This window comes from Eschrichtius robustus, chromosome 10, assembly GCF_028021215.1.
Source record: "Eschrichtius robustus isolate mEscRob2 chromosome 10, mEscRob2.pri, whole genome shotgun sequence".
Classification (NCBI taxonomy): Eukaryota; Metazoa; Chordata; class Mammalia; order Artiodactyla; family Eschrichtiidae; genus Eschrichtius; species Eschrichtius robustus.
This window is the reverse complement of record NC_090833.1, coordinates 36942089-36967702: the sequence shown is the minus strand read 5'-3', so window position 1 is coordinate 36967702 and position 25614 is coordinate 36942089. Positions and strand designations below refer to the sequence as shown.

The window sequence follows — 25614 nt, the reverse complement described above, 5'->3', positions numbered from 1 at the left end:
GTGGAGGATTACTGGACTGAATGTCAATATTATGACATAGTATGAGTGTGTTTCATGTTTGGTAATTGCAATCATTGTTGCTTTTGTTGTGGTCATCCATGTACAATGCTTGGTGTCAGTCTACTTATCTCTTGTAAAAATAAAATACAGTGTGTGTGTGTGAAAAAAAAAAAAAAAGCCATGTAGGATTGGGGGAGAGGGGCGGGGCAGGGAGCTATGGGACTTCCCTCTCTGGGACTCAGTTTTCAATTATCTTTAAATGAGGGGAGTGAACACTATTATTTATAAGATTCCTCCTAGCCCTGAAATTCTGTGATTCTGGCAGAGACTGTGTCGTTTGGATTTGCTTCTCTCTTTAAACTGTGTGTAGTTGCTTGAAAAGTATTATTTGGTGGATTGGGTCTGAAGTTAGAGCCATGTCTTTTTCAGGTTGTCCCATCACCCTTTTGACTGGTCTATATCCTTCTTTTCCTTGCTCAGATAGGACGAAATTTCTTTACACTAACAGTGTCAGGAGCTGGAACTGGAGTTAATCCATCTGTGTTAAAGAAAGAGCTGCCCTAAGATTTCCATTTCTACCAGGCTGAGGGCAAGAGACGTTGTTGGGGGGTTTGCCTTTGGCCTCTGTGCCCCAGGGATTCCAATTGTATGCTCCTCAAAGGTAAGTCTGTATCATTCAGCTTTTTGTATTCATCCCCATAGCTTGTGCAAGGCAGCCAGTGTTCAATAAAGAAATACCGTACGTAAGAATAAAATGGCATTGTCCTTAATTTCCCCCCAAACCACTAGGTGTCGCCTTCATCTCAGAGAAACTACGCCCCTCCACTCCCTCCCCGCCCACCCTCCTCCCTCTACTCCAGCTTTCTCAGCTTCTTGGCACTGATTTCTGGAGAAGTGGCTTGAAGCAGGAGACAAACTGTGGCTCTTGGCAGGGGGAGGAGAATGGGTTTATGTGCATCTCCTTTATGACAATTTGAGGAAAACTCCCTAAGGTCCCATTGCAGCCCCTCCCAGCAACCATGATATCATCCCTCACAAGCTGTTCCTCGGGATCAGATCAGCACTCCAAATATGGGGTGTCTGGGGTGAGCCTTCTAGGATGGAAGCTTGGGAGTGGGGTGGAACCCAAGGGGGGCACAATGGGCTTCCACTGCTGGGGAAGCGTTTTGCTTAGTCAGTCTCTGAGCCTTTATCAGGTGCAAGCCCAGGCTGCGCAGGAAGACAAAAGAGAGAAGAGGCTGCTCTGGGCTCCCACCCTGGAGCAGATGGTGTGGTGGGAGCCCAGTGGGCTATGGTGGCCTCTGAGGACACGGGAGGGCACAGAGGGGGCGTGGGGACACAAAGAGGGAGATTGGAGGGTTGAGTCCTAAGGAAGAAGGAGACTCATGGACTTCGTAAGGACTCAGGAAAAATCAGTCACCGGAGCGCCTTGGTCCCGGAGGGGCTTATCTTCCAGGGAGCAGGCATGTCTTACTGGTGAAGGAGGGAGAGGTTCCCGTCAATGAGAGGGGTGCTATCGTTTACTAGGTGGAGGACAAGTGAGGATACCAAATTTGTGGGGATCCCTGACTGTTTCCTGGAGGCTGGAGTGTTTGAGGGACTCAGGGGAGTTAAGAAAGGAGACCCTTAGAAGAGCGGGATACGCGAGGGGTGGGTAGGGAGGCCCTGGGCTCGTGGGAGTGTGTGAGATGGAGAGCGCGCGGCGGGGTGGCCCAGGGGCCTGGGGGAGACGGGGTAGGCCTTAAAGTGAGGGGACGCCCGGAACCTCGCCGGCCTGAGAGGCCCTTGCGCGGAGCCCCCGGGCTGTCGCCGGGTGGGTTGGAGACCTGGGAGGTCCCCGGGCGCCCGGGTGGGAGTGGGGAGTCGGGGGCGGGGGAGACAGCAGGCGCCGGAGGGTGGGGCCGGGGGGGGGAGGAGGAGGGGCCGCGGGGAGGGGGCGGGGAAGGCGCGGGGGCGGGGGCGGGGGCGGGCGGCCTGCCCAGGGAGTCACACTCTGCAGCCGCCGGCGCAGCGAGCGGAGGCGGCCGGGCCGCGGCAACCTGACCTGGACGAGCGGCGCGCCCGGGGGCCCAGGCGGGGGGCGGGAGGAAGCGCAGGGCAGCGCCGGCCGCCCGGGCCCAGGAGAAGCGGAGCAGAGAGGAGCGGGGACACGGGCGGGGCCGCCGCAGCTCCGGATGGGACCAGCGCCCTGGGCCCGTTAGTCCAAGCAGGAGCTTCGGGAGAAGCCTTCACAGGGAGATTTACCCCTGCCTTTCCTCCGGCCCAGGCCTCGCTTCGCTGCCCGCCTGCCCATGGTCCCAGTCCTTCCGCCGCGCCGGCCCCCTCCCACCTTATCCCCTTGGTCCTTCTTTTCGCAGCTCTCTGCCCTCCTAGCCCTTTCAGCGGTGAGGTCCCCCCAGGCCTTCTCTTTGTACCAGCCTCCCCCCCCCGCTCCACCCCATCCCAGTCTCGGATCCCCTTTTCCTTCTCAGCTTTAGATTCATCAGACGGCTTCACCTCTCACTCTCCCCATCCCAGTCACAGGCCCCCTTGGTCCCTCCCTCCTCCTGCCACCCTACTCTTAGCCCTCCTCCGTCCCTGCCCTAGGCTGGTGGACCCACTCCTTACCCACTCCCTGGGGCTTCCTCCCACCTCCTCCTCCCCGATTCCTGCCACTTTCTGTATCCCAGCCTACCTAGCTTATCCTCACTTCTCTCCCTGGCGGCCTTCCCCAGGTTCCACGCTGGGCGGTGCTTGTGGCTCCCCCGTAGGCCAGAGTGGCCCCAGGTTCTGGGGGAGGTGGGGCCGCTGCTATCTCCCCATGGCACTGCCATCACTCCTGCTGTTGGTGGCGGCCCTGGCAGGTGGGGTGCGTCCTCCAGGGGCGCGGAACCTGACGCTGGCGGTGGTGCTGCCAGAACGCAACCTGAGCTATGCCTGGGCCTGGCCACGGGTGGGTCCCGCTGTGGCACTCGCTGTGGAGGCGCTGGGCCGGGCGCTGCCCGTGGACCTACGGTTCGTCAGCTCTGAACTAGATGGTGCCTGCTCTGAGTACCTGGCCCCGCTGCGCGCTGTGGACCTCAAGCTGTACCACGATCCCGACCTTCTGTTGGGCCCCGGTTGCGTGTACCCCGCTGCCTCTGTGGCCCGCTTTGCCTCACATTGGCGCCTTCCCCTGCTGACTGCGGGTGCTGTGGCCTCTGGTTTTGCGGCTAAGAATGAGCATTATCGTACCCTGGTGCGCACTGGTCCCTCTGCTCCCAAGCTGGGTGAGTTTGTAGTGACGCTACATGGGCACTTCAATTGGACTGCCCGTGCTGCCTTGCTGTATCTGGATGCTCGCACAGATGACCGGCCTCACTACTTCACCATCGAGGGCGTCTTTGAGGCCCTGCAGGGCAGCAACCTCAGTGTGCAGCACCAGGTGTATGCCCGTGAGCCGGGGGGCCCTGAGCAGGCCACCCACTTCATCCGGGCCAACGGGCGCAGTGAGTGTGGCCCGGGCTACTTAGGGTCAGGGGAGGAGGGTCACTCTGTCCCTGGAGCTGAGCACTGGGAAGCTGTAGATGGAGATAGCCGTGGAGGAGCCGAATGTGGTGGTTGGGATCAAGAAACACGTGTGGATGGAGCCCCTGGGAGGGGCTAAGGCATTATATTGGGGGGCTTGTGGATGTCACAGACAGATGTGAACAAGGAGTAAGATGGCCTGAGGGGAGAAGCTTGTGTCGGGGAGAGTGTGGGATTGGGGGAAGTTGAATTTGGGGGGCAGTGTGAGTTCCCTGGAGTAGTGAATGTGGTTGATGGTCACTCCAAAATGTGTGCCTGTCTGTGAGCAGAGACTTCTCAGACTGGGCCGCCAATACCCCTTGGTGGCATAAAAAGCGTGAAGACTCCATAAATGGGCTTTGGGGTGCAGCTGATTAGGTTGGGAAAGACAGGTAAAGCTCACACTGAGAGAAATTCTGAGCAGTCAGTGCCTTTGAGCCTAGGGAAAGACAGGGCAGAGTGGGGGAGTGAGGAGGGCTGGGGGGGGAGCAGCAGGCAGGGCTCTGGGAAGAGGGGGGGCTTGAAGGATAGCTCCCTTCCTCTGGGGCCTGGAGTCAGGCTCTGACTTCTGCCAGATGGTCCATACGGTCCCAGGGTACTTATGACATAGACTCCAAGGGGGGAGGGATGGGGAACATCTGCTGGGTGGTTGATAGATTAGGGCCTCTCTTCCTCGCTAAAGATGGAAATGCAGATGGTCAGAGAGGGGGCTGTTTAGGGTCCTGGATGCTTTCTCAGAGTGCCCCTCTGTCATGTACCTGCTCCCAGTTGTGTATATCTGCGGCCCTCTGGAGATGCTGCATGAAATCCTGCTTCAGGCCCAGAGGGAGAACCTGACCAACGGAGATTATGTCTTCTTTTACCTGGATGTCTTTGGGGAGAGTCTCCGTGCAGGCCCCACGCGCTCCACAGGCCGGCCCTGGCAGGACAATCGCACCTGGGAACAGGCCCAGGCCCTCAGAGAAGCTTTTCAGGTATCATCTGAGCCAAACTTGAAGGGAGTGGGGAGAGGAGCTTTTTTGGGGATTCTCTGTCTCTCACAAGACCCCACAGAAACCCCAGCAAGAGGGCGAGAATTGTGAACCACAGGGGTGAAATGGACGGAGGCTTTCCAAGTCTAGTCTCACCTTTGTGGCTCTTTCTCAGTGTGTCTTCCAAGGCTACCTCCCAAGATCCTGGAACACTGACTTTCCTAAGTACCAATGGTGGATATACCGTGGGTTTGGGGGGAAGTTCAGGGAAAGATCTAGGTCCCGCCCCTGGGAGGGCTTCCACCGTTTCTGGAGAGGCGAGGCATGATTGTGGTGCAGTTAGATGCAAGTACAAGAAAGGATGTGATGATGTGTCCTGGAACAGACACTAAGAACTTGAGTGGTTCAGAGGAGAGAGTCACTGTGGGCTGGGTTTAGGGAAGGCTTTTATAAAGGAAGCAAGACTCTATGGTGACTTTAAATATAGATGTCATATTCCTAGTCAGAGTGGGAGAGAGGATGCAGGCAGCCGGAGCAAAGAAAAAGAGATGGGAATGGACATGTTTGGGGATCCAAGAAGATGCTGACCTGACAAGAAAGAACGGTTCACTTGGAGCAGATTATAGGAAATAATGCTGCAGAGGTAGATTCAGATTAAGGAGAGCTCTGAACCTAAGACTGAGGCGCTTGGACTTGAATGGTGGGGTCTTTGAGGTTTTTTTGTGATGAGAAATATACTGACAGAATTCAGGTTGGATTAGAAGAGGAGGAGACAGTGAGGCCACCTGCAGTAGGTTGGAATGCAGTATGGAGGTGTGGGCTTGAACTATGGTGATGATAGCAGGAATGAAAAGAGATGGGTATGAGAAACAGTTTGTAGGGAAAATTGACATGACTATCTTCACTTCACTTCTCTGCTCAAAACTTTCAATGACTTATTTCCTACAGAATAAAGTCCTGACTCCTTATCATGAAATTTAAGATTTTCTACAGTCCTCAACCCACTTTTAAAATCTCACCTCCCAGTACTGCTGAGTACTCCAGCCGGCTAGACCTCACTCAGACCTGCTACCTCGGGCCTCCCTGACCCCCTGCCTTTGGGCTCTTTGCTGCTTTTGTCCACAGTGGTCTTCCTCCCCTTACCCCAAATCTCTCCCTCTCAAAATCATACCCATGAATTGCTCCCCAATTCTCCCACCAATTTTACACTTACTTATGTACATAAGTACTTTTTAAAACTTATTTATGCATACCCCCTTCTTAACCCAAAAAGGATTTGAGGTGGCGTATAGGATAACCTTAAGGTCCTTTCAACCCTGAGATTCTTTGACTCTAAGTAGGTGTGTATAAGGGCTGGACTTGGGTGGCCACCTTCTCCAATGAGTAAGGTTTTATGTGGCTGTGATTATATATTTGGTAGTGTCTGACTGTGAATGACATATCTGTTTGCATGCCTGAGTATGAGTCTGTGACCGTCACACTTGAACACGGGCAGTGGCAGGACAGGTTTTGTTGCTGCTGAACTTTTGCCTAAAATGACCTTCTCACCTTTGTGTGTCTGGATAATGCTTGTGTATTCTCTAATACTCAGATCAGTTATTTTCCCTTCTAGGAAACAATCCCTGAATCCTCAGGTTGGACTGAATTTCCCACTCTTGTGCCTAACTCTATCTCCTCTAGAACTTAAAACATTATTCAGTCAATGTTTGATTCATCTGAAGACTGACTCATTCTGTTAGTGTTTACTGAGCACCTGTTATGTCCTAGTCACTGTGCGAGGTGCTAGTATACAGCAGAGAACGTAACAGATGTTCCTGCCTTTTGGAGCCTACATTCAGTAGAACAGACAGACATAAACAAGCAATAGATACAAACATAGAACAAACTGTGATGTGTTACTTAAAAAAAAAAAAAAGCGTAGCGTAGTATGAGAAGAGAGTATCAGGGGTATTGTGCTTTAGCTAGTGTGGTCAAGGAAGGTCTCTCTAACCCTCCCAGGTGGGAAGACTCCACAGCCTTCTGGGCCATATTCTCTTTGTGGAGGGAACACCTCTCTTCTTGTGGGAGAATTCCTACCAGCCAAGGGGCCCCAGCACTTAGGGTAGTAGGAGGAGGAGGGATCTAGTCTGCTAACAGTTAGCTACATACAGTTGACTCTTGAACATTGTGAGGGTTAGGGACATCCACCCTCTGTGCAATCGAAAATCTGAGTATAACTTTATGGTCAGGCTTCCCTCTTGGAGGTTCCATCTACATCTGTGGATTCAACCAACCGTAGATCATGTAGGACCGTGGTCTGCATTTATTGAAAAAAATCTGCATATCAGTGGACCCGTGCAGTTCAAACCCAGGTTTTTCAAGGGCGAACTGTAAATTAATTCTCAGCTCTCCCACTCACTGTAGGCGTTATTCAGACAGAAAAACAAAGAGGGAGATTTTGCTACAATACAAGAGAAGGGGCAGTCAAGAATATGCTGAGGGGAAAATCAAAGTGGTGGGGTGGGGTGAGTGGTGATGAGGTATCCTCTGACAAAGCTACTCTTATCCTTTTCCAATCAGGGAAGGATAAGAGTAGCTTATCCTTACCCCGGGCAGGGGGTGAGGGAAGTTGTGTGGTCAGCTCCAGACAAGGATAAAAGAGCAGAGAGCCCACACCCCAGAGATACCTGGCCCACTGGGGTCCCAGACCAGGCCAGCCTGGAAAAGGTGGCAGCAGAGGTGAGGAGTCCCTGATATAGATGCCCACAGCCTTTCCAGGAGGGTGTCATGCCCAAGGAAGGGGTCCCAGCTCATGCTGGATACTAGCTATTGGGGGAGAGGACTCTAAAATTAAGTATGTTGCTATGCTTTTTCTCCCTCATTAAACCATAGCCGCTTGAGGGCAGGGATCATGCTTGTCTTTGTATTCTGTGTGCCTAGCACGTTTGCTGAATTGAATCAAGGTGTGTTTTGGGAAGAGGGGGGACGGGGTTAGGAATTCATTTAGACAGGAGTAGAGCTGGCAGGTACTGTAAACCAAGATGATCAACAGGAAACGGAAGAATAAGTAGATACGGTGGAACTAACCAAATGAGTAGGCTCTAAGGATCCAGAGGCTCTGTCTGGACATTTGTGGACCTTCTACAGGGTCAGAAACCCAGGCAGAAGCCACAACCTAGGTGACCAGCATGAGACTGGGTTACAGATGGGGGACACCAGCGGCTAGAATGGAAGGAAGCAGTAAACCAAGGGCCGTGTAAGGCAGCATCTCTTGTGGAGACCATTCTGTTAATTTAAGCCACTGTTGACAGCGCCTCCTGCGGCAGCCAGAGTGGGTCTGGGTATGGGTGGGCCCACAGGCGGAGCCAGGCATCTGCTGCCCTTGCACATTTCCCAGGTGCCCTCCTGGCTTCCACCCACCGCTGTACCCATTTTGGCAGCCTTTGCTTTTTTTTTTTTTTTTTTTTTTCCGCCTGGGGTCCCCTGTGGAATGGGACACAGTTACCTACCTTTACCTTCTCTCTAGCCCCTGAGCAAGAACAGAAATTCCTTGGAAGTTCTTCTGCTTCTCTCTCTTTTTTTTAGTAGCTAGTAACCACAGCAAAACAGAGTCGAGCATAGCGGTTCTCAAAGTGTGGTCTTGGGATCCTGGGGGCCCCTGGAATCCTTGTAGGGGGACCATGAGGGCAAAACTATTTTAAAAATAATACTAAGGTGTTATTTGCCTCTGTCACTCTTCATTCTTCCATGATTGTACAGTGGAGTTTTCCAGAGGTTATGTGACGTGTGATGATGTCATCATTCTGGCAGCTATAGGAGGTGTGCTTGTGTATTCTTGTGTTTTAAAACTTTGTCAGTTTTAATTTCTAATATGGTAAATATTGATAGATGTAATCCAAACAAACAAAAGCTCCTTGGGGTCCTCAATAATTTCTAGTAGCGTAAAGGGGTCATGAGACCAAAAAGATTGAGAATTGCTAGTCTAGCAAAGAAACAAACCTAGGGAATTACTTTTTAAAAAGCATTGAAAACCTATTATCAACCTTTATAATGAAATAGAAATTGTGTGAAGCCTGATCTTTTCAAGTTTTTTAACTAACTTTTTACATTTTTTGTCAACCATATCCTACCCTTCTATTTTTCTTTTATTCTTTGAATAGGTGTTACTGAACGAACCCTTCCAGCCCCACCCTCAGTCTCCCTCTCCTTTTTAATTCTGCCTGACAGTGGGAGAGTATTAGCAGTGTGTGATCAAGCGTCCAAATGCTCCAGTAAGAATAATTACATCATGAAGTAGACTCCAGTCTAATATAATCAATGTGTATTAGAAACTGACTTCATTATTTCCTACCTGGAATAAATTGATCTATAATAGATCGTAAGTGATATATCTAGTATCTCTATGGTACTTTCTATGACAGGAATTAACACAACTGGTAGAAATGGCTAGTTTTATTTTTTTTAATTTTTAAAATTTTTAATTTTTTTAAAGAATCAATTTTATTTATTATATTTATTTTTTGGCTGCGTTGGGTCTTCGTTGCTGCGCGTGGGCTTTCTGTAGTTGTGGCGAGCGGGGGCTACTCTTCGTTGTGGTGCGCGGGCTTCTCATTGTGGTGGCTTCTCTTGTTGCAGAGCACGGGCTCTAGGCGCGCGGGCTTCAGTAGTTGTGGCACGTGGGCTCAGTAGTTGTGGCCCACGGGATCTAGAGCACAGGCTCAGTAGTTGTGGCGCACGGGCTTAGTTGCTCCACGGCATGTGGGATCTTCCCCGACCAGGGATCGAACCTGTGTCCCCTGCATTGGCAGGCGGATTCCTAACCACTGCGCCACCAGGGAAGTCCCAAAACGACTAGTTTTAATCTCTCATTTCACAAAGTCACGTTTCACAAAATATATTGATCTGAAGTCTTTCCCCAAAGTTGCAGTGCCAGTTTCCTGACGAAGGCAGAGGCTTGGTCTCAGTGATTGTGGAGGCCTGAGGTGGAGGCAGAGGCCAAGAAGCAGGAAGTGTGTGAGGCCAGTGGGAGCCAGGCAGGCATCCCAGTGAAAGACAGAGGCATGCTGACTGTGGCCAGTGAGAAGTGTGCATGACTGAGACCATGTGTGCCCCTGGCTTATCTATGAGATGTGTGTGGGCATGTGACTGTGTGTTTGCCTTGTGACTCATGATGTGTGGGACTATGCCAGTATGCAGGACAGTGCTGCATATGGTGGGTGTTCCATGCACATTAAAGGAGCCGGCTCATGGCTTTTTACAGATGGAATCACTCTCTCAAAGTATTTCCCCCAGTTGTCATAGAACCTGAAATCTCTAATTCACTGGGTGGAGGCACTGTGCTCAAGTGGCCCAAATGAAAATGTAAACATTTTACTGATGACATGAGCAGTAATTAACACCAGGGAGAGGAGCTGTAGCTCAGTGTTGTCCTTGCCAGTAAACAGGCACCCAGAAAGGGTGGGACAGAGGAGCTGTGTTACGGCAGCCCTGCTGGGAGGCCTGGGTGGTAGTAGGGGCTTCAGGACGATGAGGAGCCCGGTTTGGGGGATGGAGTTGACTTCATCTATTTCCCAGTCTCCACCTTCCCAGAACCATCCTATCTGTCTTGCATGGAGGAGTGCCACCTGCTCTCCCCAGAGTATTAAACACACACACACACAGAGTTTAGTATCCTCTCGGCCTTCAGAGTCACCCATGTACATTTTATATCATGTATATTTCACCAAGTTTCCCTGTCCTGCTTCCTCTCTTCCCCTAATGCCCATCTTGAATCATTTCCACTCTCCCATGTGCTGTTGGTACAGATGGTATTGGTCATCACATACCGAGAACCCCCGAATCCTGAGTATCAGGAATTCCAGAATCGTCTTCTGATAAGAGCTCGGGAAGATTTTGGTGTGGAGCTGGCCCCTTCCCTCGTAAGTAGATCTCTCTTTCCCCGAGAATCAGGCCAGGCTTTGAGGAAAGCCTCTTCTCCCTAACTCAGAATCAAGCCTTGGCCATGGAGCCAGCCCTACTTCGGGGGCTGTCCACTTCCATTCAGGATTTTCTCTTCTGCCTTAGTGTTCAGTGAGGTAGGGATGGCACCTTAGGAATGAGAGGAGGGAAGAAAGCAAACCAGAAAGAGGAGAGGTAGAAGGAGACCCCAGAGATGGAAAAGGGGGCTGGGGAAGGGGCTTAGCAGGACCTTTGGAGAGCACTGCTGAAGTTACCACCCCCAGATGAACCTCATTGCTGGCTGCTTCTACGATGGGATCCTGCTATATGCTGAAGTCCTGAATGAGACAATACAGGAAGGAGGCACCCGGGAAGATGGACTTCGAATTGTCGAGAAGATGCAAGGAAGAAGATACCATGGTAATGGAGAGGGTCAGATGGAGGCCAGAGTGCTGCTGTCAGGCTCAGGAGTGGAGTGGGCAGAAGAAAACACAGACACCAGGGGCAGGAGGGAGAGTTAGTAGGGGTCAGAGAACATGGCAGAGGTGGACACATATTAAGAAAGGGGGCAGGGACAGACTGTGAGGTGATTGGAGGGATTGGGAGGATAGGAGAGGGGCCTAGGGTAGATCTCAAAGTGAGGGGTACTCCTTTCTGTCTTAGGTGTGACTGGACTGGTCGTTATGGACAAGAACAATGACCGGGAGACTGATTTTGTCCTGTGGGCCATGGGGGACCTGGATTCTGGGGACTTTCAGGTGATGGGGGACGAGGCAGGGAGGAGAGTGGGGGGCCTGCCAACCCAGCTTTCAGGGGGTCCACGGGGGCAGAGTCACAGGTTCTAGAGGCAGGGACTTATTTCCTCTGCTGGAGCTGCATGGTGGGTGGGCGGTAGGATGGGGAGAAAAGCAGCCAAATAGCTGGGTTTGGGGGGAGGAGGCTGGTGGGAGCAGGCCTGTGGGCCCTGTTTTCTCCTTCCTCACAGCCTGCAGCCCACTACTCGGGAGCCGAAAAGCAGATTTGGTGGACAGGACGGCCCATCCCCTGGGTGAAGGGGGCCCCCCCCTTGGACAATCCCCCCTGTGCCTTTGACTTGGACGACCCATCCTGTGATAAAAGTGGGTGTGTGCAGGGACTGGGAGCAATCCTTCCTCCCTTGACTTTCCGTTCTTTTACCTCCTCCTCGCAGGCTCCCCCACGCTTAGCTCTATCTCACCTCTTCTCCTATGCCCCCTGCCTGCTTCTTTACCTCTAGAGATCTGTCTGCTCCCTGCACCTAAGAGCATCCCCCCTCCCCGTTCACAGCACCACACACAGTCTTTCTCAGGGCCCCCTCTCCCTTCAGCCCCACTTTCCACTCTGGCAATTGTGGCGCTGGGCACAGGAATCACCTTCATCATGTTTGGCGTTTCCAGCTTCCTCATTTTCCGGTGAGTTCTGGGCTTTCCGCTGACCTACTCCCTCCCTCCCATTTCCACACAGCCTTCTGGCTGAGGCCAGGAGGTCCCTAGAACACGGGGGAGGGAATGCATCCCTCTCTCTCAGTCCTGTGTCTGGGGTGTGACAACTGCAGCTTCAGGAGCTGCCGGGAAGTCCCTGCAACCCCGCTGTTGGCTTCTGGGGTGGTAGGATTGGGCTTGCCAGTCAACTGAGGTGTGCAGTCCTTACAGAAAACTGATGCTGGAGAAAGAGCTGGCTAGCATGTTGTGGCGCATTCGCTGGGAGGAGCTGCAATTTGGCAATTCAGAGCGATACCATAAAGGTGCAGGCAGTCGCCTCACACTGTCGCTGGTGAGCCCTCATCTCAGCTGTCCCTCTGCTTCCCTCTGAGTGCCTGTCCTTTCGTACCCTGGACCTTTCCCAGCACATCAGCCTGTAATGATAGCACCTGCACTACCACCACCATCTAATGTTCCTTTCATCCTTCCGCCTCCATGTTGCCCTTGGCCCCAGCGGGGATCCAGTTACGGCTCGCTCATGACAGCCCATGGGAAATACCAGATCTTTGCCAACACCGGTCACTTCAAGGTGAACAGTCGTCCACTTGTTCTGGTCCCCACCATTTCATCCTGTCTCATCTGCATCTGTCACCTCTTCCCGTGACCCGCTGCTCCTCATAACCCTCCTCTCTCTGTCCAGCTGAACTCCTGGATGCTCCCACAGTTCTCCAGTCTTTCCCAGCACCCAGAGACCCTTTCTGATATTAATTTTCCTCTTCCCCTTTCACTCCCACCATCAGGGAAATGTTGTTGCCATCAAACACGTGAATAAGAAGCGCATTGAGCTGACCCGGCAGGTTCTGTTTGAACTCAAACATGTAAGTCATGGTGTATGGGTTGAGGGCCAGGGGTAAATAAGAATGGGGAAGGGGAAGGGGAAGGGGAGGACTAGGGAATGGTAAAATTGGCTAGGAGGGCAATGGGTTTATTTATAAATGATTTCAAGTTGTAAGTATAATTAAGAGAAAGGTCCTCTCATGTAGTGGTAGATTTCTGTATCTAATTTTTAGCTCTTTCAAGTCTCTTTTTTCTTCCTTTTTTTTTTTCTAGATGAGAGATGTTCAGTTCAACCATCTCACTCGCTTCATTGGCGCCTGCATAGACCCTCCCAACATTTGCATCGTCACCGAGTATTGTCCTCGTGGGAGTTTACAGGTGAGGGATATAGGTGGGGATTATAGGGGCAGGGGAGATAGGCCCAAAGTTACACTGACTGTGCAGGTAATAGTGGGGCTAGGATAGTCACATAATCTATTCCATGTCACTTACCAGGATATTCTGGAAAATGATAGCATCAACTTGGATTGGATGTTTCGTTATTCACTCATTAATGACCTTGTTAAGGTGAGTCTTCCCCACTCCTCCTTGAGTTCATCCACTTTAAAATGCCTCCCTCTTTCTATCTTTGCTTATGATTTCTCTTCCTAGTCTAAAAATTCCATCTCTTCATTTCCCCTTATTCTTAAGGTTGGGTAATAATGGGTAAACAATGGATTTGGGGCTTTTAATTGGGGGGAATGAGTTTTATCTGCCACAAAGAGTCCTGTACTTGTAGAGAATTTTTGTCTTCCTGCCCTATCTCAAATCTCAGGTCTCAAATACCTCAAATCTCTCTCCATCATCTTTTCTTTTTCCTCCAAGAGTTTATATTAAAATCTCTTAGCAGGGAAAAATTAATGGGGTCTCCAAACATATTTATCTTTTGTTTTTTTTCCTCATCATTTACTCTCTACCCAATATTTGGCATATCTGCTCTTTTGTTCAGAAAAACTGAAATTTGAAATGAACATTTATTAGTAAAACTAAGAGAAGGCAAGGAAAATTATACTAAATGTTTGGTATCTTCTAATATACTAGGTTTCAGCTATTTTCAAGTGACCCAGAGGTCCGTGGATTTGTGGAGGCATAAATTTGAATCCTGCACAGGTGGGACAGGTGTTTAGAAGCAAGTCCCCCAGCCAGTGAGCTAGCCTAGTGGACCACCTGTACCACACCTGGAGCTGGCTTTGGTTTTTCTGCACAGTTTTCAAGAGGTTATTTAAAAAATTTTGTGTGTGTGTGTGAAAGTTTGCCATCAAATGAGAGATAAAATATTAGGTAAAGTTGATGTGGTGCTCAGCTGGAGGTGTGATGATAAATATAAGAAAAACATGACTCTTGAGAGAACAGTGATTTGATGGAAAGGTGATTTAGAACAAAGCCAGAAGCCTAATATCTGTATTCACGAGTTTGGAGATTCCCAAAGGTTTGTTGATATCAAGATGAAACGAATAAAAAGGAAGAGTTCACAAAGACTAGGGTTTTGAGTTGTTTAAGCCCAGAGCTAAACATTTAAAGGAGGTTAGCATACAGGACACTGTATCCTTTTTCTGTTCCACCTGAAGTGACTTCCCAGGGGAAGCATTACTCTGCCCTCTTAGGACCTGCCTTAGAGTCCCTCACAGGCAAACTTTCTCTCCTCTCTGGCCCCAGGGGGGCCAGAAGTTTCAGGCTTCTGCATTGGCTTGGTAGCTACCTCCTACCTCTGTCCATTTCCCAGGTTTTTCTAATTTACTATTTTCTCCACTTTCTCTCTGGCCCGACATCCCCTGTAGTAGATCGCTCTCCTCCTCCATCTCGACTTGCCTGCCTATACACGGTTGTATGTTAAAGTTTACAACTGGCTAGTCTTCCTTGGTGCATCCAGATACTGTTGATACCTGGACCTCAAGCCATGTCTTCCTGAGTAGTGGCCAAGCATTTGAGGCCACCATGGGTGTTGTATTCTTGGAGTTCACCCTCAGAGTTCCGATCCCTTCATTGCTCAGAAGACAGAGCGCCCTTTCCAGGGTAATAACTGATAGCTCCCCTTGTCCTTCCTCTTAAGCATGTCTCCTATCCCTGGTGCCTGGGTGCCGATATACTGCTTAAGTTACCAGGAAGAGACGACTCTCCTATTTTGCCTGCTTCCTGGGGTGGAAACTGTACAAAGGATGCATTCCAAAATTAGCTTATTGTTTTTATGGTCCCAAGATCTTTAGACAGCTAGCTAATGCCCATCTCACGGAGAGGGGATATCCCAAGCCAGATATGATCCAATCCCATGACTTGATCTGTATCCTGCAGGGCATGGCCTTTCTCCATAACAGCATTATTGCATCCCATGGGAGTCTCAAGTCCTCCAACTGTGTGGTGGATAGTCGTTTTGTGCTCAAAATCACAGACTATGGCCTGGCCAGCTTCCGATCAACTGCTGAACCTGATGACAACCACGCCCTCTATGCCAGTGAGGCCTTCCCCCACAACCTGCTTTTACATTGCCCCCCCGGCCCTGATCATTTCCACTTAGGGAGGGTGGGAGAGGGAGACGGAGTGACAGTAATACGGTGAGCATTATGGGAATGAGGCCAGGTGGGCTTGGGGATTCCCTTTTTGAGGACCTGGCCAGCCTGTTCCCTCTTTTCAGAGAAGCTGTGGACTGCCCCAGAACTGCTCAGTGGGAACCCCTTGCCAACCACAGGCATGCAGAAGGCCGATGTCTATAGCTTTGGGATCATCTTACAGGAGATAGCACTTCGCAGTGGTCCTTTCTACTTGGAGGGCCTGGACCTCAGCCCCAAAGGTGAGAGTCAATCTACTACCCAGAGCCTCCTCTACTTGGGGGACCTGTTCTTCATTCAAACCCTTTATCACCCTCAGAGATTGTCCAGAAGGTCCGAAATGGTCAGCGGCCTTATTTCCGGCCGAGCATTGACCGGACCCAACTGAACGAAGAGCTGGTTTTGCTGATGGAGCGGTGTTGGGCCCAGGACGCAGCTGAGCGACCAGACTTTGGACAGATCAAGGGCTTCATTCGCCGCTTTAACAAGTGAGAGGGCACCATGGTGCAGGGGCTCCCCAGGGCTAGAAGCCTCCTCAGTCTTCGTGGATGAGGTGGGGTTGGCGGGGCTGAGAGGGTGGGTTGGGTAGAAAGCCCTGGGAGTCTTGAGCATCTTGGAGCAGGTACCCTATCCTGGCCTCCTTCCAGGGAGGGTGGCACCAGCATACTGGACAACCTCCTATTGCGCATGGAGCAGTATGCCAACAACCTGGAGAAGCTGGTGGAGGACCGCACGCAGGCCTACCTGGAGGAGAAGCGCAAGGCTGAGGCTCTGCTCTACCAAATTCTACCCCAGTGAGACTTCTGTCCCCCTTCCTGAATTTTCCTTTGGTATTCTTCTGTTGGTTTCTGCCTAATCAAGCTCCTGAGAACTCACTTCCCAACCCTTAGAATGCTGCTTTGTTACATCTTGCTACCGTGAGCCCATTCTGGCTCTAGACCGTGTGTTTTCATTCTGTCTCCAAATGAGTGGTGCTGCCTTCTTCCTGGCTTCCCATCCCTTCTTCTTAGGACACTGCTCTACCAGACCTTTGCTCCAGCAAGCGTATGTAGAACAATCCCAACTTGAGACGTTTAGCCCGCATCCCCAGGGATCCCCTTCCAACCCCACACCACTTGTACACCTTACCTTGCCCTGGGCTGTAATGTCTTCCCAGCCACCTTCCTTTTCCTCCACCAGGCTCAGCTCTCATGTTCGAACTCATCTCTGCTCCAGCCATACATTCCTTTCCTCTCTCTCGCCCTCCCACCCTCTTTCTCTGAGTTTGGCTCAAACTGTACTTTTGCTTCCTAGTTCAGTGGCAGAGCAGTTAAAACGGGGAGAGACCGTACAGGCCGAGGCCTTTGACAGCGTTACCATCTACTTCAGTGACATCGTTGGCTTCACAGCTTTGTCAGCAGAGAGCACCCCCATGCAGGTGAGAGCCAGGTGAGGGGCAGAGGGTGGGGTAGAGACCTGCGGGAGCTTCACTGGGGCATAGAGATCCTTGATAATAGGGAAGATTAGCTTGGTCTGTAGTTTCCATATCTTGTTATGGCTTGTGTGTTTAAGAATTCTTAGAAAGTTAGACACAAGTCTTAAGGCCTCTACTTTCCCATCCCTGTTAGGTGGTGACACTTCTTAATGATCTGTATACCTGCTTTGATGCCATAATTGACAACTTTGACGTCTACAAGGTGAGAGCTGGGGCTGCCCTTACACTGACACTCTTTTAAAACCCAGTCTCCCCGAATCCCACATGCCATACCTGCTCCAGGGTCAGTTTTCCTGCCTGGGTCTCCAGCATCCTAGTGCTAGAGTACCCTTTGTAGACAAATGAGGCTCTGGCACTGTAATTGTACATTCCCGTCTAATTTCTTGTGAATCCTTAAGGCTTCCCTAATCGGAACCATCACAAGATCTAGCCCCTGTCTGCCACTTCTTGCCTGGGGGTATAGGCATAGCCTAGTCATCTTTTCTCTTCTCTTCATCCCCTCCAGACATGGAGGAATCATACAGGATGTGGGTATAGAATGATTTATTGGGGTGAGGGACAAGCTATGTAGTGAAAGCTTTTTGTTGAAGTCATTGAGTTGGCACAGGGTAGGCTTTATTGTGCTTAGGAGTAAAAATGATCGGGCTTTGTGACCAACCGTGTGGCCTTGGGCAAGTAACAGAAGCTCCCTGAGCCTCAGATGTTTTATCTATGTGATGGGAATAATAAATTTATTGTGGAAAATGCCTAATATTGTGCAGATAATAATATTTATTACCCACTCCTGTCCCTTCCCTTTGGACTTACTCTGCCATCTCTGTTATTACTGTAAGAACTCCCATAAACCCTTTACTTGCATTCACCAATTGTTCATATTTTCCCCCATTTGCTTTATTTTTAAAAAATCTATGTATCCATATATTATTTTCTGAACCTTTTGCAAGTAAGTTTCAGACACAGTGCCCCCTTTTTAAAAAAAATAAATTTATTTATTTTATTTTTAGCTGCGTTGGGTCTTTGTTGCACGTGGGCTTTCTCTAGTTGTGGTGAGCGGGGGCTGCTCTTTGTTGCGGTGCACAGGCTTCTCATTGTGCTGGCTTCTCTTGTTGCGGAGCACGGGCTCTAGGCGCGCGGGCTTCAGTAGTTGTGGCTCGCGGGCTCTAGAGCACAGGCTCAGTAGTTGTGGCGCACGGGCTTAGTTGCTTCCCGGCATGTGGGATCTTCCTGGATCAGGGCTCGAACCCATGTCCCCTGCATTGGCAGGCGGAGTCTTAACCACTAGGCCACCAGGGAAGCCCCACAGTGCCCCTTTATCCCTAAACAGGTCAGTGTGTAGTTCCTAAAAACAAGGACCTTCTCTTACACAGCTTCAGTACAATTAACGAAGCCAAGTGCCTGCTTTCTTACCTTTGACACTTCAGGCTGTCTGAGGCTCATTTCATTGGGCCTCGTTGACATCCCCACCAGCTTCTGTGCTCTTCAGGGCAGCCCTGTTGTCTTGCTTCCCATTTCCTGACAGCAGAGGCTATTTGACCGTGTCCTGTTGCAGACAGGGTGTCCATTCAGCAGACATTTGTAGAGTACTCACCAGGTGCTGGGGTGGGCAGGAGGATTTACAGATTCCCTTGACTTCCCCTTCTCCCAGATTCTCAGGACCATGGCACTTATTTTCTAGTCAATGTTCTGGCCTCCAGGCTGTCAGGATGACTCATAGTGGTACCCAGCTTGTCTCCTTCTGCTCTTCCCCATCCCCACTGATACAGATAGAGGTGACCTTTTCATCCCCCTCTCAATCAGGTAGAGACGATTGGAGATGCCTACATGGTGGTATCTGGTCTCCCAGGCAGAAACGGTCAGCGCCATGCCCCGGAAATTGCTCGTATGGCCCTGGCATTACTGGATGCAGTTTCTTCCTTCCGCATCCGCCACCGACCCCATGACCAGCTGAGGCTACGAATAGGGGTCCACACGGGTAAGGCTGACTCTCACTCCTGTCCTCATATCGACTTTTCCCAGGCTCTCCCAACCTATTTCTTCTCATAGGGCCCGTCTGTGCTGGGGTCGTTGGCCTGAAGATGCCCCGCTACTGTCTTTTTGGAGACACAGTGAACACTGCTTCCCGAATGGAGTCTAATGGTCAAGGTGAGACATTAGCCCTCAACCCCAGCTTCAGCCTCAACCTGTGTTGGCCTTTTCTTTTCAGAGTTCCTCCAAATCTCATTCTGAGAGACCACAGTTCCTGATTGCCCCATCCTTGGACATATTTTGGTTCTAGTGCACGTGCCCTGGGAATACTGAGACCCTCCTGAGGGATGGTGGTTGGGTAAAGCTCTCTCCGATACTGCCAGTTCTTCGGTTGCCTTTTCTGATTCTTCTTTCCATCATTTCCCCTATCCCACCCCAGCCCTTAAGATCCATGTCTCCTCTACCACCAAGGATGCCCTGGATGAGCTAGGATGCTTCCAGCTAGAGCTTCGAGGGGATGTGGAGATGAAGGTGATGGCAGGCCACGGGGAGGGAGTCATGGAAAGGGAGGATGAACACAATTACGGGGTTTGTGGGGGGAAGGGAGGGAGATATGAGGAATAACATAGAAGAATCTGAATTATCTCTACTTCTCCGCTTCCAGGGAAAAGGAAAGATGCGAACTTACTGGCTCCTAGGAGAGCAGAAAGGACCTGCTGGGCTCCTGTAAACCCCACTTCTTCCCAAGTCAGACAATCCCCTGCTGCTAGTACCCGGGTGGGCAGTGGCCATCATCTCTCCACATAGCAGAAGTGGACATTGTCACATGAGATGGGAACCAACATGCACAAAACCCCCACCTTATATGGAAGTTGCTGCCCTTTGCAGCCCAGCCTTGTACATATACCTGTCCCTCTCTGGCCTGGTTCCCTTCCTCCCTACCTTCTGTAAATATCTGTATCTAAACCAGAATATTTTGGCCAAATATAAAACAAACAAAAACAGTCATGGTGACATAGTCTGTGTTAGGGGCAACTCCAAGGAAAGGTTATGGGGTATGGACACGGTAACTCACAGAATCACTGAATGAGCAGTCTCAGGATGAGAGAGAACCCTTTTTATGTAAAGAGCCGCTTCACCAAGTACAGACCAAATTCACTTCCTCCCCATCTCTCCAGTACAGATGAAAGGAGATTCCATATTCCACATCTCCTTCCCTCCTTGACCCTTAGACAGGAGTAGTTCTACCCCTCCCTCCACCACCCTGCCCTCCTCCCTGACGGCCAAGGGAAGATATTTTTCCCAATTGGTGGGAATAATTCTCGGGTTCATAGGGCAAGGGCTGCCCTAGAGACAAAGGCACTGGTGTTGAGAAGCTGCAGTTCTTCCGGAATGGCGTGTCCAGAGTCCTGATGTTACTGACACCCTGGAGGAGTGCCGGAATGAGGACAGAGCCCGCTCTCCACCAAGCCGGGGCAGAACAGCCTCTTCCCATCCCTTTCCCCCACTCCCAACAGCTGGTCACCCTCACACACCTGTAGCTGTGGTGCCCTCTGTAGCCAGAAGGTTTCAGGCTGTTCCTTATGGTTGTCGTGAGGCTGTGAGGGAGATACACCGAATAACTCTTGGCCTGAAGCTCCCTCTCTCAACCTCTGGGCCTGCTGCTTTCCCACAGCCTGTCAGGGCCCAGCTGTACAAGTGGGGTGGGATGGGTTCTTACCTTTGTTGGGGCAGGAGGCCCTGATTGCACCAGCTCCTTTCCGTAGTCGTGGTGTGTCACAGACTCGACCTCAGAGTCCTTCCTTGTGGGTTCCTGCTCTGCCTGCACCTCTTTACTACATTGGCCTGGGGGGGCATCAAGGCCATTCTCCCCTGATTTTTGTCCTCCCCCTCCCCTTTCCCCTTCACCCAGCCTCTCACCAGATCTGGTGGTGCAAGAGCATCTCCAGCATGGCTTCACGCTTCCCTGTGGGAGGTCAGGGAATGGACAGAGTGGGGGGAGTCTGGTTAAGGAACAGGCCCAGAAGAAAAAAAATTGGGGAAAAGGAAGAACTGAGCTTTGCCCTTACACCCATCAGACATTCCTCTCTTTTTTTCTCTGCTAGACTCACTCTGGCCCATTCTCTCATGTTTCATACCTCGAATTGGCTGAGAGTGGTTTCCTGGGGGCTGGTATGAGTCTTTCTGGGTGGTGCTGGAGCACATGGGTGACTGTGGCTCCAGGGTCAGCAGTCCCCGGTGTCCGTGTCGGAAAAAGAAACTCTCAGAGCCATCCTGCATGCTTGGGACTTGATCCAGGTGGTTGGTGGCTCTCTGTGGGCCCCAAGTTGAGTGACCATGATATCCTTTCCGGTACCCACCCTCATCAACTGGGGGCAGCCTTCAAGAAAAGGGAGCAGGTTAAACCCTTAATACCTCCTCCTCCCAGTTGTAGAGAAGGCACTGGCCCCGTGGCAGTGTTTCACTGAGAACCTTACTTGTCCCTTCAACCTCAGGGGGCTTCCACAGCCCTCGGGCACCAGGTTCTGAGACTTGCAAAAATTTCCAGGGTTGTTTCTGAGGCTCCCAGTGGCTGTGGTGACTCCAGGAGGCATAATTAGGGAGCAGATCTGCCCTGGGTTTTCTGAAGCCTGAAGGATCAGAGGAGCTGAAACCAGGGCCCTGGCCAGAGCCTGGCCTATGCCTAGAATCAGCGGCAGGAGCAGGACCAGTGCCTCGACCAGAGCCGTCGCCAGGACCTTGACCAGAGCCACTGCCAGGACCAGAACTGGAGCCAGGACCAGGGTCAGAGCTGAAGCCAAGACCAGGGCTAGAGCTGGAGCCAGGAACAGGGCCAGAGCTGGAGCCAGGAACAGGGCCAGAGCTGGAGCCAGGAACAGGACCACGGCTAGAGCTAAGGTCATTTGCAGTATAGGGATTCCAAGCAATATGGGAAACAGAGACAGGCTCAAAGCCAAGTCTCCCGTGGCCTATCTTGTGGGTAAATCTGGGTCCAGTGTAGCGCTCCCCAAGAAGACTTTCAGAGGAGGGCTCCATGAGAAGGCTCCGTTCAGAGTAGGGCGCTGGGGTCTTTGTAGATAATGCAGCTGCTTTGGTAGTGGAGGCGGCTGCAGTGGCTGCAGCAGCTGCTGAAGTTTCTGCGGTTGCAGCTTCCAGGGCTGACCTATGACGGCCATCCCAAGAAGGAAAGGGATCCGAAATGGACCCTAGTCCTTCGGAGCTGGGCTGTACGTCTAAAGATCTGAAAAAAAGTGAAAGCGGCAAAGTTGTCAGAAGCGCAGCAAAGCGAGTCTATTAACCTTCCTTGTCCCCTTAAGCCTGCAGCCAGAGCTGTGCCTCTCACCGCGACTGTGATCCCTCGGTAGACTCAGTGGTCTCCATCTTCAGAAGCCAGCTACCGGGTTGCCATAGAGACGGCAAATCATTCCAGGAGACTGCGCGGAGCCAGAGCTGGGCTGACGGGGAGGGTGGGGGTGGAGGCAAGGTCTCTGCGGGGCGGAAGTCTTGCACCTGGCGTAGTTTGGGAAGTCTGCCTTCCGTCCGGCCTCCCTTCCGCCTCAGCCCGGCTTTTAAGGTTCCGCTGGCCTAAGGCCTCGACCTCCATACCTAAGCAGGGCTTACTGAGGTTTTCTAAGGTGGTTCTTTGTGTTGAACAGGCACAGAGCTGTTATATCAGATGAAAGTCTACTTGGTATGTTTATGTTGGGGCAACAGTAGTTCATTCTTAAAGGTGGGGGCATCTTTTCAAAAATTTTAAGGATGAAAAGACATCAGACACAGCTTAAAAGCAAAACGGTGAGACATGGGAAATAGTCAAAGGGTAGCGACTTTTTTGGTGTGATTACTTCTCTTTCAATAAAAGGCCTTCACATTGACAATCCTCCTTCCAGACCCCCTTAGAAAATGGTTTGGCATCTGAATTAAGCAAGTCCTGGGACTCAGTCTCTTCCTACTCATTCAGGCTTATTCCTACTGCTACTTTTCTAGAGGCCTGACCCAGGTAGACCATGAGTCCTAAGCTCTCAGATATATAGGCAAATGCTCCTTTAACTACAGGATGGGCCTCCTTAGTGTCTCAGACCATAGTCAAGGGGGATCATAGTCTTGAATCAGTTTTCTTTCCTATTTGTGGTATAAATCCTTATATATTTAAGACAGGGATCCAGAATTGAGGGAGAGCAAGTTTATTAGCATTACAGGGTGCCGTTTTCCCCCACCCCCATCCAATCATCCAAGTCTGAGATCCTTGGTCATTTGGTAGGATCAACCTGGAGGCCACCGGAGCTGTCGGCCCCCAAGTACGTGAATGTGCAGGTGATACACAGATTGTGCACCCAGCTTCCCATCGTTGATCACTGAAATGGAGCTTGGGTTAGGGGGTCAGGATCATGGGAAAGGTCAAAGAATGAAGATCATACTGAGGGGTAGGTATGAGAATTCATAGGTGAGGGGCTCAAGGGCCAAACGTCACTCACCAAGTCGGTATCCATCTCCCAGCCCCTCAGCCTTTGCTGTCTTCTTGGCCACAAGGAGAAGGTGTCCTAGAAGCTACAGGGAAAGGGGAAGGAGACATGTGGCTTCATTTACAGGGAGCAAAATTTCTAGCTGAGTACAGGGCTCCCCCAGCCAACCCTGGCCCTTTTCTTCCCACCTGCTGGTCTTCTTCTTCAGCCTGGCTAATGCGAGGAATGGGCTTCTTAGGAATGACCAGAAAGTGCACAGGAGCCTGAGGGGCCACATCACGGAATACGAGACACTGGGAGCAGTGACAGGACACAGGCCACCATGTTATTTCAACAGGCTGGATGGTATTTATGAAATTCCTAAGGGGATGGGTCCTAAGGGCGCCCCACCTGCTGGTCCTCATACAGAATGTCAGCTGGGAGGCTTCGATCCAGGATCCGGGAGAAGATGGTTGGGGCTGCCCCACCAGGAGCTGCCTGCTGGGCCTTGGCCACTTCATTCCCATCAGTCACAGCTGCAGCTCCTCGGACCTGAAGGTGGGTCAGACACACCCAAGGGAGGAAGCTGACAATACCTGTCTCATGTACTTAGTTGGGGCTGGCAGAGGCTGGCCATTAACTTCACCCTTCTAAGAACCTGTTAGTGGTTCCCACTCAAAGGGAAAGTTCCTCACTTTCAAAGCATCAGCAGCAGAGAGTAGGGCCAGATCGTGCTGGGCCTGGTTAGGTAACAGGCAGATTTCACTGCAGGATTCAGCAGTGCAATTGATTCCTGCTCCTAAAGGGTTGAGGAAATCTAGCAGTGTTCAGGGGAAAGGATCCAGAATGAGAACCTGGAGGCTTAGGTCCAAGTTCCTATTTCACTATTGAATTACCTTAGATAAATCCCTTCTCTCGGCTTCAAATATAAAGGGGGTGGTTTGCATCATCTCTTAAGACTACTTGGAGCTCTTTCCATTTACTCTCACCTTGTTAATAAGTTTCCATTTACTTTCATTACTTGTTTTCTGATCTTTAAGCCGTGTTAACTATCTTATCCAGCTTTTAATACAATTGCCCTGTTTGACACAAAGGTGTCTGGGTATCACATCTGACCTCTTAACTGAATTTTCACTCCAGTCCCCTGAATCGGTGGAGGGAGGAGTTCATTTGAGTGAACACAACCCCAGCCCCTGGGGACTGAGAGTAGGGAAGTCCCAGTTTCCCAGGGACTGAGAGAAGGCTGAAGTCAGAGATGTCACATTGTGGGGAAAAGGGACAGGATGAATCTGACCCCTTGAGTCGCTGTGGCAAAGAGGAAGAAGAAGGGGAGTTAGCATTAGTGCTCAGTAGAAAGCCAGGAGTCTGACGGGGCAGAAGACTGGCTCCCAGGAGAAAAAGCTCACGTCCCGCAGGGGGCACTGAGGAGCTGCCCAGAGTAGGCGTTCGGTCGGCTGGGAGATGGCAGCAGACGCTGCACTGACCCTGTGTCCACCTCGGTGCCCGGGCCTGTGCAGGGCGTCGTTCATCGCCGGTTCGTTTCTCTCGCGGCGAGGCTTTAAGAGAGGCTGCCGTGACCTCACCGCACAGCCCTGGAGCCTGCACCTCGGGAGGGGCAAGGTTCCCGGCCGGGCGCTCGGGCTCCGGCCCCGCGAGGCCGCAGGGCTGCGCAGGCCGGGGGGAGCCGGGGAGGAACGCGCCCCCCGGCCCTGGAGAGCGTCAGAGCCCGCGGGACCCCTTCCTCGCCCCACGGCCACCTCTCACCTGCGCCCCCCGCGGCCCCGCTACCGCCACCGCCCGGCGCGCCGCGCACAGCCCGACTGCCAGCACCACGGCTGCCGCCATCTTCCCCTCTGCCGCGGAAACCTCCCACCCCGGCCAGCGCTCGGGCTCTGTGGCCAGCCGAGGTGGGGAGGCGGGGAACCGGCGAGCGGCGGCCATTGGCTCCGCCCGCGGCCGGGAGCGAACCCCATCATCCTATTGGGTCACGCTCCTGGGCCCGGCACGCCACTGGCTCCGCCGCCACGGTAGAGGCGGGATCTTTTCATCCCATTGGCTTCTTGTGCCAACTCGAGGGCGAATTTTCTACTCCTTTGGCTTCGTCCTCTAGTCAGAGTGAAAGTTCCTTTACGATTGGATCCCCTTGCTAGTTGCGCTGTGAGATAGTTTCTCACTCCATTGGAAGGATTGAGAGACCTGGAGGTGGGATTTTCTTCCAATTGGCTCACAACACAAGGCCGGCCCAGCTTAGGTTGCGGCTTGGGGGGGGCGGGGGTGTAGTGGGGCTTTTATCGTATTGGCTTCTCCTATTCGGGTCGGGCCCCTACTGGTGGGCTGGGAGGAAGGGGGCGGTGCTCCGTCACCTGCCGCGCAGAGGCTCAGAGGTTGTGGACCCTTTCATTGCCTTGGCCAGGAGGAGGGCGGGGTTCGGAGAGGGGCCGCTCCGCGCTTATTGGCCCCAGG

General features: G+C 51.7%; 2 protein-coding genes across 10 annotated transcripts; one reads left to right on the top strand and one right to left on the bottom strand.

Annotated features, from left to right (window-relative positions):
• Positions 1–1062: 1062 nt before the first annotated feature.
• Positions 1063–19713, top strand: NPR2 (natriuretic peptide receptor 2). 5 transcript variants are annotated; one of them, XM_068553675.1, is made up of 22 exons: positions 1063–1085; positions 4294–4499; positions 10280–10393; positions 10697–10832; positions 11076–11170; positions 11398–11530; positions 11758–11842; positions 12074–12203; positions 12366–12440; positions 12652–12729; positions 12962–13066; positions 13184–13255; positions 15017–15176; positions 15357–15512; positions 15590–15758; positions 15918–16064; positions 16564–16687; positions 16878–16946; positions 18542–18716; positions 18788–18886; positions 19149–19240; positions 19374–19713. In XM_068553675.1, exons 2-22 carry the CDS (start codon positions 4320–4322, stop codon positions 19437–19439), a joined length of 2460 nt encoding a protein of 819 aa, XP_068409776.1. In that variant the 5' UTR covers positions 1063–1085; positions 4294–4319; the 3' UTR covers positions 19440–19713. The 5 variants fall into 5 exon arrangements, with proteins under 5 accessions (XP_068409776.1, XP_068409774.1, XP_068409773.1 ...); XM_068553673.1 differs by lacking the exon at positions 1063–1085 and adding an exon at positions 1996–3467 and having other exon boundaries at positions 12083–12203; XM_068553672.1 differs by lacking the exon at positions 1063–1085 and adding an exon at positions 1996–3467.
• Positions 18143–25065, bottom strand: LOC137770789 (adenosine 5'-monophosphoramidase HINT2). 5 transcript variants are annotated; one of them, XM_068553678.1, is made up of 12 exons: positions 24916–25065; positions 24636–24707; positions 23563–23703; positions 23361–23465; positions 23185–23257; positions 22053–22164; positions 21125–21950; positions 20848–21022; positions 20630–20675; positions 20430–20544; positions 20245–20307; positions 18143–18284 (listed from the first exon to the last, which is right to left on the bottom strand). In XM_068553678.1, the coding sequence occupies exons 1-12, from the start codon at positions 24994–24996 to the stop codon at positions 18270–18272; spliced, it is 1824 nt and encodes a 607-aa protein (XP_068409779.1). In that variant the 5' UTR covers positions 24997–25065; the 3' UTR covers positions 18143–18269. The 5 variants fall into 5 exon arrangements, with proteins under 5 accessions (XP_068409779.1, XP_068409777.1, XP_068409778.1 ...); XM_068553676.1 differs by lacking the exon at positions 18143–18284 and adding an exon at positions 19806–20135; XM_068553677.1 differs by lacking the exons at positions 18143–18284; positions 24636–24707 and adding an exon at positions 19806–20135 and having other exon boundaries at positions 24916–25063.
• Positions 25066–25614: the final 549 nt, after the last annotated feature.